A 17,903-nucleotide genomic window follows, 5' to 3' on the forward strand; every position below is an offset into this window, starting at 1 on the left:
GTTCCTCCTTTAAAATCTCTCTAAGTACTCTAGAGACTATAATTGTGACCCTGGACCACAAAACCAGTCATAAGGGTAAATTTTCAAAATTGAAATGTATACATCATCTGAACGCTGAATAAATAAGCTTTCCATTGATATATGGTTTGTTAGGATTGGATAATATTTGGCTTAGATGCAACTATTTGAAAATCTAGAATCTGAGGGTGCAAAAAAATCTAAATACTGAGACAATCGCCTTTAAAGTTGTCCAAATGAAGTTCTTAGCAATGCATATTACTAATCAGAAATTAAGTTTTGATATATTTATAGTAGGACATTTACAAAATATCTTCATGGAACATGATCTTTACTTAATGTCCTAATGATTTTTGGCATAAAGAAAAATCTATCATTTTGACCCATACAATGTATTTTTGGCTATTGCTATAAATATACCCCAGCGACTTAAGACTGGTTTTGTGGTCCAGGGTCACAATTATGATATCCTGACCTATTTTACAAGACATAATTCATGGTTTTCAAAAGCAACAATACAAACTTATTTATTTATTTGTTTGTTTACATTTACTAACAGGTCAAAGAAAATACATACTAAAAGGAAAGGTATCATTTTATTTTCTTTATTTTCCTTCCTTTATTTACATCTTGTTTTTTCCCCTCTGGTAATCAAATGATTGGCCTTACGGCTCTACAAGCTAGTTGATATAAAGTGTCTTATCTTTTAACATAGTATTATTTGTGTTATATTGTGTATGCATGTGCTATTTTATGCATTTCCATATATCTTTTATTTGTTCATGCACCACTGATAAACATCAGAAAGTGGTCACGAGTGGTGTGACTGAGTTGGGACCGAGAGACTCTTATACATTATTGCTCAACATAGCATGACCAAATACTCATGCTGTCAGAGTGGAACAAAGGTGAAAAGATGAGTTTTGCAATGATACTCCAAAGCAACGAACAGACCAGACACACAGATTTACTGTACAATACCAGAACAAAAAACTGATCCAAAGAGCTTTCTTTTTAAGGTATTGTGTAATTACTATTACTATAGGTCGTCTTATTGATTTCTTGTGAATAATTACATACACAAGTAATCTTTTTTTGTATTTTTTTTTTTTTACAAAAGTCAAGAAGTCTTGAGGTCTGTACTTATACTGTATGTTCAACTTTACAAAAGATTTTAAACTTTAAATATTTTTGTTGTCTTAATAGACAAAAACTAGATTAGATATTCTGTTCACAGTATCATTTTCCTGTTCTGTGTGTATTTAGATAAGTATTTATTTGACAGTGCTACATATGTCCCTGTTAAGCAATCCCTATTGCTTGTATAGTATAGTATATAATTTAGTATATATTTTAGCTATTATTGTTGATGGTACTTATTTACTTATGTTATTTAATGCATTATTTACTGTATTGTTGAAGGTTACTGGGGCTACACCGTAGATTCCAATGGAAAAGGCCAAGAAATCCTTTGATGTGTTCTCAACGTCCCTTTCAAAGTAACTGTGTTTGTATTATGATCGTCTGTTTATATGGCAATTGCTGTTCTATTAATCCAATATTAGATTAAGTTTCCTTCCTTATATTTGTGTAAAACCAGGGACTGGGATTTCAAGCAAACCATTGTGTGTGTGTGTGTGTGTGTGTGTGTGTGTGTGTGTGTGTGTGTGTGTGTGTAAAACATCCATAGATGTATATCAGCCTGCGGTTCTATGACACAGCAGCTCTTACCATGTTGGCCTCAGCACTCCAGACCCTTCCGGGTCATCAACTCTGACCGCTCCATTAAGAAAGGCATCATGGCAAATGACCTGAGAGACCTACGGAACAAGGTGAGGACAGGAATTAAAAGGATCGGAGAAACATACTCAGGAAGTCCTTGTTTCTGCAAACTACCAATTATTGGAACATTTTACCATTTGACACACTTGAAAAGAATTGATCACTGGTACTGGAGCTTGATATATGAAAGTTAAATTAAGATACATTTGTATTTAACACTATTACGGTGGAGTCAAATGTCTAATTATGTTGAATTAAACTACACTGGATCACATAATGTTTCCATTACAAATATTATTCACTTTGGCTCTTAGTGGTTAAAATAAATGATTATATGTGATAGCTCAAAAGTTGGAGGGTTAGTGCCATGTGGAGCCAGCCTAGGAACAGGAGTACTTCTTGAAATTCTTGAAGTTGCTCCAAAGATCTTTGAATGTTTTTTCCCTTAGGTGATGGATATTGTCACGAATCCTGGCCATGCACTTCCACTCATTCACCACCAGAGGTCCCCTGTTCACCACATGGACTTTTCACACTAAACCGCACATTGGACTCCATTTCCCATTATCCATTGCACTGACGACACGCACAGCTGTTCACAATTATCACGCCCACACCTGATATCCATCTCGCAATCACCATCACCCAATCACTCACTATTTAAGCCTGGGACTTGCTCTTGCTCTGGGACGAGTATTGTTAGCATTTATCACTCACCAAGCGATAGCAACTTTACAGAGCCATAATCATTGTCCTAGTCTTAGTCTTGCCTTGTTTTCCTGCCGTGTCTGACCCTGCCTTTGTCTCCTGGATTTACCCCTTTGCCTTGCCGTTTGGACTGTGTTTGCACCTCGTTTGGACTATTGCTCTCGTCTCTGGATTACCTCTCTGCCTTGCCCCTTTGGATTCTGTTCGTTGATCGTCGACCCACGCTTGCTCCACGGATTGCTGTGTCTTGCCCTTGCCATACCTGTTTGCCACTGTCTGACCCTGCCTGTTTCTGACCATGTTCTATAATAAAGCCTTGCATATGGATCCGCACGTCTCACGTCTCGTCAGCCCCGTAACAGAATACTCGGACACACAAGGATCCAGCGGCTTTTCAAGAGGACATTGGCCAGGTATGGACTGTGCACGACTGTTATTAACCCTTGAGCAGGGCTCGCGACCGCTCGAGGATTATATTCAGGAGTACTTAGACCTCGCCTATTTTTCTGATCTGCCGGACTACGCACTTATTGACTTTTTTTGTGAAGGCATTAATCAGCCGCTCCGGTCAAGGTTAATCCGCGAGGGTCCCCATTCATCTCTCAGTCAATTTATGGACTATGCTTTACTGTGTGTGGGCTCCTCTTTTACTGTGGGTGTCGCGGAGGAACGCGACACCTCACTCACTCACAAAATGGCGGCAGCAACAGCACCCCTTCTGCTCACGTCATGCCTGCCAAGCCAGAGTCTGCTCACGTCGTCGCTGTCAGGCCAGAGTCTGCTCACGTCGTCGCTGTCAGGCCAGAGTCTGCTCACGTCGTCGCTGTCAGGCCAGAGTCTGCTCACGTCGTCGCTGTCAGGCCAGAGTCTGCTCACGTCGTCGCTGTCAGGCCAGAGTCTGCTCACGTCGTCGCTGTCAGGCCAGAGTCTGCTCACGTCGTCGCTGTCAGGCCAGAGTCTGCTCACGTCGTCGCTGTCAGGCCAGAGTCTGCTCACGTCGTCGCTGTCAGGCCAGAGTCTGCTCACGTCGTCGCTGTCAGGCCAGAGTCTGCTCACGTCGTCGCTGTCAAGCCAGAGTCTGCTCACGTCGTCGCTGTCAGGCCAGAGTCTGCTCACGTCGTCGCTGTCAAGCCAGAGTCTGCTCACGTCTCCGCTGTCAAGCCAGAGTCTGCTCACGTCTCCGCTGTCAAGCCAGAGTCACACCACGTCTCCGCTGTCAAGCCAGAGTCACACCACGTCACAGTGCTCCAGCCAGAGTCTGTCACACCCAAGGATTTAAGGTCAGTCCTTCAAGTTCCCTGTCTGATATCCAGTGTGATGGACCCACCACTGATGTCAGTGCGAGTAGCTGGCATTCCCAGGGCCTCAACCCTGTCTGTTACAGAGACTGTTCCCCTGACCTCAGTACTTCCCGTTATGGCGGTTGCCATTTTGAGTGTGTGGGCTGCACACTGTGCTCCTGAGGCCTCTCCTGTCCACGAGTCTGCTCCAGTGCCTCCAGAGGTGGCGGCTTCCGCTGCAGAACCTCCCGAAGTGGTGGCACCCGTCCCTGAACTCGCTGTCTGCCCTGTCACGGCCACGGAGGCCGTTCCTGACCTCATGGTCTGCCCTGTCATGGCCATGGAGGCCGTTCCTGAACTTACGGTCTGCCCTGTCACGGCCATGGAGGCCGTTCCTGAACTCACTGTCTGCCCCGTCACGGCCATGGAGGCCGTTCCTGAACTCACTGTCTGCCCTGTCACGGCCATGGAGGCCGTTCCTGAACTCACTGTCTGCCCTGTCACGGCCATGGAGACCGTTTCTGAACTCACTGTCTGCCCTGTCACGGTCATGAAGGCCGCCCCTGAACTCACTGTCTGTCCTGTCACGGCCAAAGAGGCCATCTGTGAGCTCTCGCCCTGTTCTGCCACAGCCATAGAGACCGTCCATGAACTCTCGACCTGCTCGGTCACGGCTCCTGGGACCATGGGGACTCTCTCTGTGGTGTCTGTCTCTGTTCTCCCCAGATCCCTGATCCTGTCATGGCTTCCTGACCAGTCCGCTCTGCCGTGGAGATACTCTGCCCTGTCTACGCCACACTGGTGGGCTCCGGCTCCGTCTACTCCGCCGTGGTGGTCAGTTGTCTGGCTCTGGGGGTCTCCTGCTCCGCCCAGGTGGGCTCTGGTCCCGTCCTGCCCTGCAACGAAGACTCTCCCAGTGTTGTCTGTCTCTGCTCTCTCTGTGTTGTCTGTCCTTGTTCTCCCCAGATCCCAGTCTCTGTCATGGGTTCCTGCCCTGTCTGCCTCCCTGTGGTGGTCTTCTGCTCGGGTCTGGTGGTCGTCTGCTCCGCCATGGGGGTCTTCTGCCCGGGTCTGGTGGTCGTCTGCCCCACCGTGGTGGTCTTCTGCTCGGGTCTGGTGGTCATCTGCTCCGCCGTGGTGGTCCTCTGCTCTGGTCTGGTGGTTATCTGCCCCGCCGTGGTGGTCTTCTGCTCGAGTCTGGTGGTCTTCTGCTCCGCCCTGGTGGGCTCTGGTCCCGTCTGCTCCGCCCTGGTGAGCTCTGGTCCCGTCTGCTCCGCCCTGGTGGGCTCCGGTCCCGTCTACTTCGCCCTGGTGGGCTCCCGTGCCGTCTGCTCCGCCCTGGTGGGCCTCTGCTCTGTCGGTCCTGAACTGGCCTCTGGCTCTGCCCTGGTTTCCTGCTCTGCCGGTTCTGCCTCTATCCCCGGTCTTCCCACGTCCTCAAGGACCTGGCCCTCGGTCCCTCCCCTGCTCCGCCTCCGCTCCACCGCCCTCCTGGATTGTTTAGGAGCGTCTGGAAACCGCTCCTTGGGGGGGGGCTATGTCACGAATCCTGGCCATGCACTTCCACTCATTCACCACCAGAGGTCACCCGTTAACCACATGGACTTTTCACACTAAACCGCACATTGGACTCCATTTCCCATTATCCATTGCACTGACGACACGCACAGCTGTTCACAATTATCACGCCCACACCTGATATCCATCTCGCAATCACCATCACCCAATCACTCACTATTTAAGCCTGGGACTTGCTCTTGCTCTGGGACGAGTATTGTTAGCATTTATCACTCACCAAGCGATAGCAACTTTACAGAGCCATAATCATTGTCCTAGTCTTAGTCTTGCCTTGTTTTCCTGCCGTGTCTGACCCTGCCTTTGTCTCCTGGATTTACCCCTTTGCCTTGCCGTTTGGACTGTGTTTGCACCTCGTTTGGACTATTGCTCTCGTCTCTGGATTATCTCTCTGCCTTGCCCCTTTGGATACTGTTCGTTGATCATCGACCCACGCTTGCTCCACGGATTGCTGTGTCTTGCCCTTGCCATACCTGTTTGCCACTGTCTGACCCTGCCTGTTTCTGACCATGTTCTATAATAAAGCCTTGCATATGGATCCGCACGTCTCACGTCTCGTCAGCCCCGTAACAGATATATTCCACATGCACTGCATCAGGGCTTTATTGTTGGATGAGGATGGAACTGGAGTGGATACAGAAGACTTTTTTCAGACCTTAAAAGACAACACTGTCCTAATGGTCTTAGGGGAAGGACAGAAGTGGGCTCCACAGCAGGTCAGTGTTTTCATCTAAGGTAAGATCAACAGCACAGAGACATGTCTGTTGAAATTATTATTATTATTATTATTATTTAGTCATTTAGCAGACGCTTTTATCCAAAGCGACTTACAAATGAGGACAACATAAGCAATCAATTGTAGTATTAAAACAACTAAAAACAGATCCAAAACTAAAAGCTAAAACTTTATAAATACTACCTATACACATTTTAAAAATAAAGAAATTAAATACAAATGACAAATGCATACAACCAAATTTCAAAACGTAACATTTAAATGAAAAAATAAATAAATAAATAAAGCTAAAAACTATTCCAAATATTAAAGAACAAAAGGTATAAGAGTATAATAATGATTCTAACATAACACTTAGCCAAACAACAAACAAACAACTATATATATATATATATATATATATATATATATATATATATATATATGTATGTATATATGTGTATATATATGTACAGCCACACACACATACATACATACATACATAAATATATATACATACACATTTATAAATTCTCTCTCTCTATATGTATACATGTATGTATGTATATATATATATATATATATATATATATATATATATATATTTCATTTCCATTTAGTTTGTTGAAGTATTAAAATAACTCAAATTATAAATAAAACTTAATAAAAGACCTATACAGACATAATAAATTCAGACATTATTAAACTAAAATTAAAATAGATAACAAATCACGACAGTATGGTTTATAAGTAATCCTAAGAAATAGCACTGCCAAACACACATGCTAAAAACAACAACTTACTTACACATAGTAAGAAATGGTTATAAAAACTGAAACAGAAGTGAAACAAGTAGTAGAAAAGAGGAGAAATAAAAAGTGATACTTATCCTTTGCCGGTGTCCCTGCCCGGTGGAGTCACACGGTAGAGTCGATGGTCTTTACACTCTTCGAAATTAACTGTAATATAATGCATTTTCATAATTTATGTCAATATGGACATATATTCATTTTATCAGCTTTCTTATGCTCACATGATTGCATTCAATTTATATGTTCTTTACCACAGCTCCCACTTAGTGAATTTCTGTGGTTATAACACTATTTAGTTGGTTTATAGTAACATAATGAATTAGACATTAACCGCTTTCACAATTCCATAGTCATTTTGGTCTACTGACACACAACATCATGCCTAGTGTTAAGCATAATTAGGGACACAAATTTATGTTCCACTGTGATTAACATGCACCTTGATAGCACCTCGTGGTGGAACCCTTGAACTGCACAGACTGAGTTTAGATCTTGTGCAATACACATCTGAGAGTCAAGTCTATTCTCAGCTTATTGACCTATTTCTTATGAAAAAAAGCAATGTGTCAGCCAGTGAGTTGAAGGAGAAGGTGAAGGAGGTCTGAAATGTTCATGCAAACATGTGATAAGTCTAGTTTAAGTCAGTTGGCCAGAGTTAAAAGACTCAATTACTCAAACAATGTTACATGATCTTAAACACATTGTTGATCCAATTGAACAACACATGCATAAAGGACACATTATTTTTTCTTTTCTTTATTTTTTTCCTTTTCAGAAACACCTTCCGGGTCACAAAAAAGTAGAAAGGGTAAGTGTGAAGAATGAAATGGACCTCCTTAAAGCATATCTCATGTCAAGTGTTTTTTATTGTCATTTCTCTCCTGCATTGCGAGGAAGGGAAAATAAAATCACTGTCTCCTGGAGTACAGAACATAAAGACTCTTTTCAAAAGCCTACAGTAGTTAAGATTCTTTGCTCTCTCCTATCTTCTAAGAAACCTTTTTAAAGGTCATGGTACCTTATAAGCGATCAATCTGGAATGCTCTACATAGGCAGCATTAGTCATGTGACCTTTGCATGTTCCTAGGCAACCAGCCTATGCTCTTCAGGAGACTATGGCTTTCACATCAAATTTCGGGCAAGACATGATAAAACCGTATATGATTTTGTGAAACATCTTTGTAATTCTACACCAGCTCAAAAATGAAAATCAATACATAACTACCAGTGTTGGAAGTAACGCGTTACAAAAGTAATGTATTACAGTAACGGATTACTTTTTCCTGTAACACAGTAGTGTAAGGCATTACTAATCAATTTTCAGTAATATTTTACTCGGTACATGTTCAGTAATATGGGATTAATATCCTGCCATGATTCAAAACTGAAAATAAAGTTCTGAAAGGTTGAAACTAAGTGTTCGAACACTCAAAATCTTACAAAAAAAGTTTTGCAAGCTTGCAAAATGTAAAAAAAAATTAAAATATCTCTGCAAACATTGTGTTGTTTTTGAGATTTCCTTCTTCAGAACTGCAAAAAAATTTTACGATGTTGCGCAAACAATTTTTCAGAGTTTCAAATTTGTCAGTGTTCTCCCACTGTATTAGTTTGTTTTCCAGGTTTGAAACCTTGTAAATGGTGATCTGAAAACTGGTGTGCGAATGTGTGAAAAAAAGTTGTGAAACTCTGAAAACAGAGGTTTGCAGGGTTGCAAAGAGATAAATAAAATAAAATCTCTGCAAACATAATTTTGTTTTTGAGTTTTCCTTCTTCAGAAGTACAACACTCTTTTTTACGGTGTTGTGCAATATTTTTTTCAGAGTTTCGAATTTGTCACTGTTCTCCCAGTGAATAGTTTGTTTTCCAGATTTGAAACCTTGTAAATGGTGATCTGAAAACTGGTGTGTGAATAGGTGAAAAAAAGTTTTGAAACTCTGAAAACTGAGGTTCGAAAGGGCGAAACTTATTACATTACATTACATTTGCACTCCTATTGCAGACTATTTTTTCAGAGCTGAGTTTACAACACCCACTTTGCGGAGATACGCCCACACAGTTGCGAGCTTGCGACTCACGTGATTTGTGGCAGCGTTGTCACGCAGCTCTGCTCTGAAACTCTGAAACACAGACTGAGCGAAAATGAAGCTTCGCAACCTTGCAACTTAAACAAAAAAAGCCTGGAGGGAGGGCCTTCTGCTCTTGGCCAATGCTTTGCTGTCTGCTGACGTACAGTCCAATCACAAGTCATATTTACTGGAAAGGTGGGATTGACCGACTGCTCCGCCAATGACGAAAGCGCAGAGGATACGCAAACAGGATGCACGGCTGTCTGGCCACATGGCGGTCCCGTCTAGAGCTGCAAGAACCGCGTCCATGGCTGGGAGTGGGACTGGGAGAGAGGTGAAAAACTTTGTTAACGGTCCGTGTACGTTTTGATAGTTTGTTTTCCAATTTGAAATGAAATAAGCAGAAACGAGAAAACGGGACCTTTATTCGTTTTTTTCGTTTTTTTGAAAAAAACGAAAAAACGAGATTTCGGCTTGATTTTTCGTTTTTTAGTTCAGAGGCATAAAACGAATAAATGACTTCAAAATTCGCTTTCCACATGTGGGCGGTCCTGAGACGCCCCCTTCCGCCGATTGGTCAAGCAAATCTGAGCATGTGACGTCATCAGTAGTCGCTCAGGTCTGTTCAACAAAATAATAGTCCTCTAACGTTACTATGGCTACCGATTCTTAAACTGTACAGGGCAGGTCCTGTTGGGCTTTCTTCTGTGCAACTTTACGCGTTTCACAGAAATCTTTACATCAGAAATATTAAATATTAGTCTATGTCTATATTATATATGCCACCAGCCCGTTTTATTTAGCTGTGCAGAGTTAAATCTGTGTGGTGAAGCTGCGCTAGACAGCGCCGAGCGAGAGAGGATCACTGACCAGTGTTCAGTCAGCAGTCAGAACTTGGGTACCTATGATGGTGAAATACATTTTTTCTGAAAATGACCCGCGAGTATGATTGACAGGACGATAGCGAGGCAATTAAAAGCACAATATAACTTCTGTTAACAAAAACATAATTTTTTTTTTTTAATATAAGTGGCTTTGTCTTTGTTTTAATCAAATAATTGTGAACCACAAACCGAGCCTTCGTTTTAAAGGGCGATTTCCAAATATATTTTATTTATTTGTTATAATATGGGTATTTTATGTCACCCGTCTTATTAGTTTGATTATAGTAGGCTATACGCGAGTTTTTTTTATTGTACTATTTTACTGTTGTTTTTTAATTAACAATATATCATAACAACTTATAAAGATCAAAATCTACAGAAGAGATTAACAAATAACATTGGTGTTGTCATAAGTTAACTAATCAATGGGAGAATTTCCTCACCGGCACAACCCTATTCTTAATGTTGGCTACATGTTACAGATTTAATGTTGAGCACATAATGTTAAAGGCTTCTTAAATACCATTACACTCGGTTGAAGAGTCAAGAAGGATGTGTTAATTTACTGTAGATTTCAATCTGTCATTAGTTGGTGACCCGGTGTAATTATAATAGCATAAATAAAAACAAATACACGTAATAGGCTATGTATGCCAATAGGCAAAACACATCTGCTTTTCCTCTAGATCACTTTACTATGGAAGTCCGTTTCCGCCAATGAATAAAAAATAAAACAAGGTAATTGCGACTTTTTATCTCACAATTCGGACTTTATAACTCGCAATTCTGAGATATAAACTCGCAATTCTGACTTTATAACTCGCAATGCTGACTTTATAACTCGCAATTCTGAGATATAAACTCGCAATTCTGACTTTTTTCTCAGAATTCTGATTTTTTTCTCTCACAATTGCGAGTTTATATATCTCACAACTCTGACTTTCTCGCACCATAGCAAACCACTCTCCGTGTAAGGCTTTGCAGTACTTTGTTCAATTAGCTGAACTATATATTGAACTAGATGAATGTTGCGTCCGAATATGATTTTTGAACAAACATAAAAATTACTCATTATTCTTTATTTATATGTTTTGCGCTCGCGGTTGGACACCGCCGGGCTTTCAGACACAACATTCTTAATTTCTTTATAGTTCTGAGTTTGAGGCAGCTTCTATCGCGTTATTTTAATAACAGCTGTCAAGTCAAAAACTTATTATTGTAACACTATTATTGATAGCTCATCGGCAGCTTTATTTCCAGAAATCCCTTTATGTGCTGGTACAGCAGAATCCGACTGTCCTTCGAGAGCATAATACTTCATTCATACTTCATTTATAGCTACTGCAAAGTTTAGCATCAACCCAAATACACACGGTTCAGCTATAAATCTGAATAAAAAAAATAAAAAACAGTGTTTTTGAGCAGGGTTGGAACTAAATTCTGCAGGGCTGTGGTCCTCAAGCAACTGTATTTTGCACCCCTGAATTATTGCATTTATCTGGAATATAGGCTTCCTGTGTTTGGACATTTTCATAAACGTTTTCCTGAATATGCTTCTAAGAATTTACACTAGTTTACAGCCAGAACTGCAACCAGAACGAGACCAACTTATATTATTATTGTCTATAGCAACGATAATTTAATCACAGAAGTATATTATATAGGCCTGTAGTATATATGAAGAGTTCAGATGCAAAAGCCTCTAAGTGCCATCTGAAATGTTCTTCTAAAATTAGCATTTTTCTCAGGTACAGGTTCTTTTCATTGTCATTAAAGTAAAATAACTGAATATAAACGAAAAATACTAATTTTAGAAGAAAATTTCAGATGGCATTTAAGCTTTTGCATCTGAACTCTTCATATATAATTGACTAAATAATTTTCATTTATTTATAATTTATTTATAATTTTCATTGGGGATGTCTTGCTTGGTCGATATCTTACAAAATTAAATACAGGAGATAAGATAATTCTAAGAACATAGAGATGAAAGCGCGCTTTATGCGAGAGTGAAGGAAATCCACCTGCGTGCATTCATATATATCCACTCTCGTGTTACAATAATACGCGCTTTACTTGACAGCTGTTATTAAAATAACGCGATAGAAGCTGCCTCAAACTCAGAACTATAAAGAAATGAAGAATGTTGTGTCTGAAAGCCCGGCGGTGTCCAACCGCGAGCGCAAAACACAGAAATAAAGAATAATGAGTCATTTTTATGTTTGTTCAAAAATCATATTCGGACGCAACATTCATAGTTCAATATATAGTTCAGCTATAGCAAATTGAACAAAGTACTGCAAAGCCTTACACGGAGAGTGGTTTGCTATGGTGCGAGAAAGTCAGAGTTGTGAGAAATAAACTCGCAATTGTGAGAAAAAAAGTCAGAATTCTGAGAAAAAAAGCCAGAATTGCGAGTTTATATCTCAGAATTGCGAGTTATAAAGTCAGAATTGCGAGTTATAAAGTCAGAATTGCGAGTTTATATCTCAGAATTGCGAGTTATAAAGTCAGAATTGCGAGTTTATATCTCAGAATTGCGAGTTATAAAGTCAGAATTGCGAGTTTATATCTCAGAATTGCGAGTTATAAAGTCAGAATTGCGAGTTATAAAGTCAGAATTGCGAGTTATAAAGTCAGAATTGCGAGTTTATATCTCAGAATTGCGAGTTATAAAGTCAGCATTGCGAGTTATAAAGTCAGAATTGCGAGTTTATATCTCAGAATTGCGAGTTATAAAGTCAGAATTGCGAATTATAAAGTCCGAATTGTGAGATAAAAAGTCGCAATTACCTTGTTTTATTTTTTATTCATTGGCGGAAACGGACTTCCATAGTAAAGTGATCTAGAGGAAAAGCAGATGTGTTTTGCCTATTGGCATACATAGCCTATTACGTGTATTTGTTTTTATTTATGCTATTATAATTACACCGGGTCACCAACTAATGACAGATTGAAATCTACAGTAAATTAACACATCCTTCTTGACTCTTCAACCGAGTGTAATGGTATTTAAGAAGCCTTTAACATTATGTGCTCAACATTAAATCTGTAACATGTAGCCAACATTAAGAATAGGGTTGTGCCGGTGAGGAAATTCTCCCATTGATTAGTTAACTTATGACAACACCAATGTTATTTGTTAATCTCTTCTGTAGATTTTGATCTTTATAAGTTGTTATGATATATTGTTAATTAAAAAACAACAGTAAAATAGTACAATAAAAAAAACTCGCGTATAGCCTACTATAATCAAACTAATAAGACGGGTGACATAAAATACCCATATTATAACAAATAAATAAAATATATTTGGAAATTGCCCTTTAAAACGAAGGCTCGGTTTGTGGTTCACAATTATTTTATTAAAACAAAGACAAAGCCACTTATATTAAAAAAAAAAAAATTATGTTTTTGTTAACAGAAGTTATATTGCGCTTTTAATTGCCTCCGCTATCGTCCTGTCAATCATACTCGCGGGTCATTTTCAGTAAAAATGTATTTCACCATCATAGGTACCCAAGTTCTGACTGCTGACTGAACACTGGTCAGTGATCCTCTCTCGCTCGGCGCTGTCTAGCGCAGCTTCACCACACAGATTTAACTGCACAGCTAAATAAAACGGGCTGGTGGCAGGCTAATATTTAATATTTCTGATGTAAAGATTTCTGTGAAACGCGTAAAGTTGCACAGAGGAAAGCCCAACAGGACCTGCCCTGTACAGTTTAAGAATCGGTAGCCATAGTAACGTTAGAGGACTATTATTTTGTTGAACAGACCTGAGCGACTACTGATGACGTCACATGCTCAGATTTGCTTGACCAATCGGCGGAAGGGGGCGTCTCAGGACCGCCCACATGTGGAAAGCGAATTTTGATTTGATTATGCCTCTGAACTAAAAAACGAAAAATCAAGCCGAAATCTCGTTTTTTCGTTTTTTTCAAAAAAACGAAAAAAACGAATAAAGGTCCCGTTTTCTCGTTTCTGCTTATTTCATTTCAAATTGGAAAACAAACTATCAAAACGTACACGGACCATTAACAAAGTTTTTCACCTCTCTCCCAGTCCCACTCCCAGCCATGGACGCGGTTCTTGCAGCTCTAGACGGGACCGCCATGTGGCCAGACAGCCGTGCATCCTGTTTGCGTATCCTCTGCGCTTTCGTCATTGGCGGAGCAGTCGGTCAATCCCACCTTTCCAGTAAATATGACTTGTGATTGGACTGTACGTCAGCAGACAGCAAAGCATTGGCCAAGAGCAGAAGGCCCTCCCTCCAGGCTTTTTTTGTTTAAGTTGCAAGGTTGCGAAGCTTCATTTTCGCTCAGTCTGTGTTTCAGAGTTTCAGAGCAGAGCTGCGTGACAACGCTGCCACAAATCACGTGAGTCGCAAGCTCGCAACTGTGTGGGCGTATCTCCGCAAAGTGGGTGTTGTAAACTCAGCTCTGAAAAAATAGTCTGCAATACGAGTGCAAATGTAATGTAATAAGTTTCGCCCTTTCGAACCTCAGTTTTCAGAGTTTCAAAACTTTTTTTTCACCTATTCACACACCAGTTTTCAGATCACCATTTACAAGGTTTCAAATCTGGAAAACAAACTATTCACTGGGAGAACAGTGACAAATTCGAAACTCTGAAAAAAATATTGCACAACACCGTAAAAAAGAGTGTTGTACTTCTGAAGAAGGAAAACTCAAAAACAAAATTATGTTTGCAGAGATTTTATTTTATTTATCTCTTTGCAACCCTGCAAACCTCTGTTTTCAGAGTTTCACAACTTTTTTTCACACATTCGCACACCAGTTTTCAGATCACCATTTACAAGGTTTCAAACCTGGAAAACAAACTAATACAGTGGGAGAACACTGACAAATTTGAAACTCTGAAAAATTGTTTGCGCAACATCGTAAAATTGTTTTGCAGTTCTGAAGAAGGAAATCTCAAAAACAACACAATGTTTGCAGAGATATTTTAATTTTTTTTTACATTTTGCAAGCTTGCAAAACTTATTTTTCGATCTTGCAAAACTTTTTTTGTAAGATTTTGAGTGTTCGAACACTTAGTTTCAACCTTTCAGAACTTTATTTTCAGTTTTGAATCATGGCAGGATATTAATCCCATACAGTAACGCTTGCGTTACAACACAGGTTAAGCCTAAAATTTAATTAAAAAAAAAAAAGTAATTAAGTCAGGCTCGGACTTTTTTATGTCCCTAAGGCCGGGCTTCGGGCCAATATTCACGTCATAGTTCAGATGCGGGCCGGTCCTCTGGCCTGTTTTAGGCTTCTCCTTATTTTTATATTTTAGACATCCATCAATTATTGATGAAAAAATTGCCGCGCTGGTGGAAATAACATGAGTCCGTGCTGCAGCGACTGTCAAGAGCGGCTCGATGGTGTTTAGTGTCCCGCAGCAACAGCGAGTAAGCAAAAGTAATTACCATGAATGTGTCCGGAGGAAATAGTAAGGATGTTTCCCCATCTCCTCGTTAGACGCGCCTTCAGAGAGAAGTGCATCTTCACGGATAACGATTATATTAAAGAGTTTTTGTTTTTGTTTTGATTTATTTAGTTAAGTAGCTATTTAAAGCTTCCTATTGATATATTTATCATGTCTGTGAGGCATGTATTCGCTGACTTTCGGTTCAGTTTTGTGAAGCGCTCCTGTTCAAGATAAAAGCACAACGTTTTGTTGATATTGTGAGTGCACACAAATAAAAGTAGACCCTTTACAGTTCCGAATGATGCATTATTCTTACCTTTATGAGCAAAAATTACAGCGTAAGTTGTTTCCATTGAAAAAAAAATTGCAATTTATTGCGCTGGTGCCTCCATTCTAACAAACAATTTTCAGAAATTTTCAGTCAATTTTCAGACTGCATCATGTTGAAAGAAAAGCAAATTTACAGCTATATAATAAAGGGCGTAACACAAATTCACCTTGCAGCTGCCCATCCGTGATATATTTTTTACTGTCACTAAAACATTCTTAATCAAATGTAGTATCTACTCTGGCCTAATGATATTTAAAATGAAACTTATTTCAGAAATAAAAATGTAAACAATTTATTAACTTTACAACCAAAAGGCTTTGGCAAATTCTTAGTATAGGAGATACAGTTGTGCTCTTAAGTTTACCCCTTGCAGAATATGCAAATATGTTAATAATTTTAACAAAATAAGAGAGCTCATGTAAATTGCATGTTATTTTTTATTTAGTACTGTCCTGAATAAGCTATTTCACATAACAGATGTTTATATATACTCCACAAGAAAAAAATAATAACTGAATTTATAAAAATGACCCCATTCAAAAGTTTACATACCCTTGAATCTTAATACTGTGTGTTGTTTCCTGGATGATCCTCGACTGTTTTTCTGTTTTGTGATAGTTGTTCATGAGTCCTGAGTTGCTCCTGAGCAGTTCAGAAAAATCCCCCAGCTTTGGTTTTTCAGCGTTTTCTGCATATTTGAACCTTTTCCAAAAGTGACTGTATGATTTTAAGATCCATCTATTCACACTAAGGACAACTGAAGGACTCATATGCAACTATTACAGAAGGTTCAAAGGCTCACTGATGCTCCAGAAGGAAAAACCATGTATTTAGAGCTAGGGGTGAAAACTTTTGAACAGAATGGAGATGGTGTACATTTTTCTTATTTTACCTAAATATCATTTTTTTTTTAATTTAGTACTGCTTTTCAGAGAGTACAGAAGATAGTTATGTGTTTCTCAGAAGACAAAATAAGTTAAATTTACCCTGATCTTCAAATTCAAAAAGTTTTCACCCCCTGGCTCTTAATGCATGGTTTTTCCTTCTGGAGCATCAGTGAGCATTTGTTCCTTCTGTAATAGTTGCATATATGAGTACCTCAGTTGTCCTCAATGTGAAAAAATGGATCTCAAAATCATACAGTCACTTTTGGAAAAGGTTCAGATATGCAGAATATGCTGGAAAACCAAAGAATGTGCATGAGCTGGGAGATTTTTCTGAAGAACAGCAGGCAGTTGAACTGCTCAGGACCAACGCAGGAATCATGAACAACTATCACAAAACAGAAAAACAGTTGTGGATCATCCAGGAAATGACACCCAGTATTACCCTGCTTTAGGGATTACTTTTGAGACTGAGACATGGTTCACACTAACCACTCTTTCTTTAGAAAAACAGATTTGGTAAAGACCAGGCTTTGTGTGCCACTATAAAAACTTACACCTATTCACTCAGCTGGTATACAAATACAGTCTTGTGTGAAGTGCATGTATAATAAGTCAATAATAAATTATACAAATCAATAGATCATAAATTATCTTTATTTGCCTTACTATATTAAAGAAAGCAAACAAAAGGCGTATGTCTCACTAATTTTCTTTTCTCTCTGCTAAAAGGGAAGCCCTAAGATGGACTCTCTTCACTATGCAGACTACTGGCCATGTTTTAGTAGGAACTTCGTGTTATATTCAGCATCTTATTGATGAGGACGAGAAAACGGAGGTACAACTGATATCGCCTGCATGCATCATCAAGCAGTTCCAACATTAAACGATGGTGTGTCACAGTTAGGGCAAACTAACCAGAGTGTACTGCTTGTTGATATAATGCTTCATAAAATGTATATTTGTGAGTTATTAACTTCTGTGTAAGCCAAATGTACAGTTAAAGTTAACAATGTTTACACACAAAAATATATAAGAAATTAAACATTTGTTATTTCCCATCCTCACAAAATTGTAAACCCAACTCTTACATGTGAGAGGTTACACCGCTCTTGAATTTCCAGTTTCATGAACATGTCTGGGGGACACAAGGTTACATGTAGTTTGCCATTGCAGGGACGATCAGATGTCCTTCCTATCTCCCTTAGGCATCTTACATTACGGATATTGCAGTTTATTGCTCCAGCCACATCTGCAGTCGTCAGAGTCAGTAGGTCTCTTTAATGTCTATGGTTTAAGGCTATGGTGTAAATATGTATGAAAAATATTGTTTAAATCCTTTCCAATAAAGACCTGTAAAGCTTACTTTTTGATTTTACTAAATTATTTTTAAAATACATTATCCTGAA

At 39.5% G+C, this 17,903-nt stretch overlaps 1 protein-coding gene across 1 annotated transcript; it reads left to right on the forward strand.

Annotated features, from left to right (window-relative positions):
- Positions 1–1,730: 1,730 nt before the first annotated feature.
- On the forward strand, positions 1,731–17,380 carry LOC306879181 (lipid transferase CIDEC-like; the record flags this gene model as incomplete). The annotated part of the gene is made up of 4 exons (XM_079431982.1): positions 1,731–1,966; positions 5,962–6,079; positions 17,001–17,068; positions 17,227–17,380. The coding sequence occupies 4 exons, from the start codon at positions 1,731–1,733 to the stop codon at positions 17,378–17,380; spliced, it is 576 nt and encodes a 191-aa protein (XP_079288108.1).
- Between the last annotated feature and the right edge of the window lie 523 nt (positions 17,381–17,903).

This window comes from Barbus barbus, assembly GCF_936440315.1.
Source record: "Barbus barbus genome assembly, chromosome: 13".
In the NCBI taxonomy this organism is placed as follows: Eukaryota; Metazoa; Chordata; class Actinopteri; order Cypriniformes; family Cyprinidae; genus Barbus; species Barbus barbus.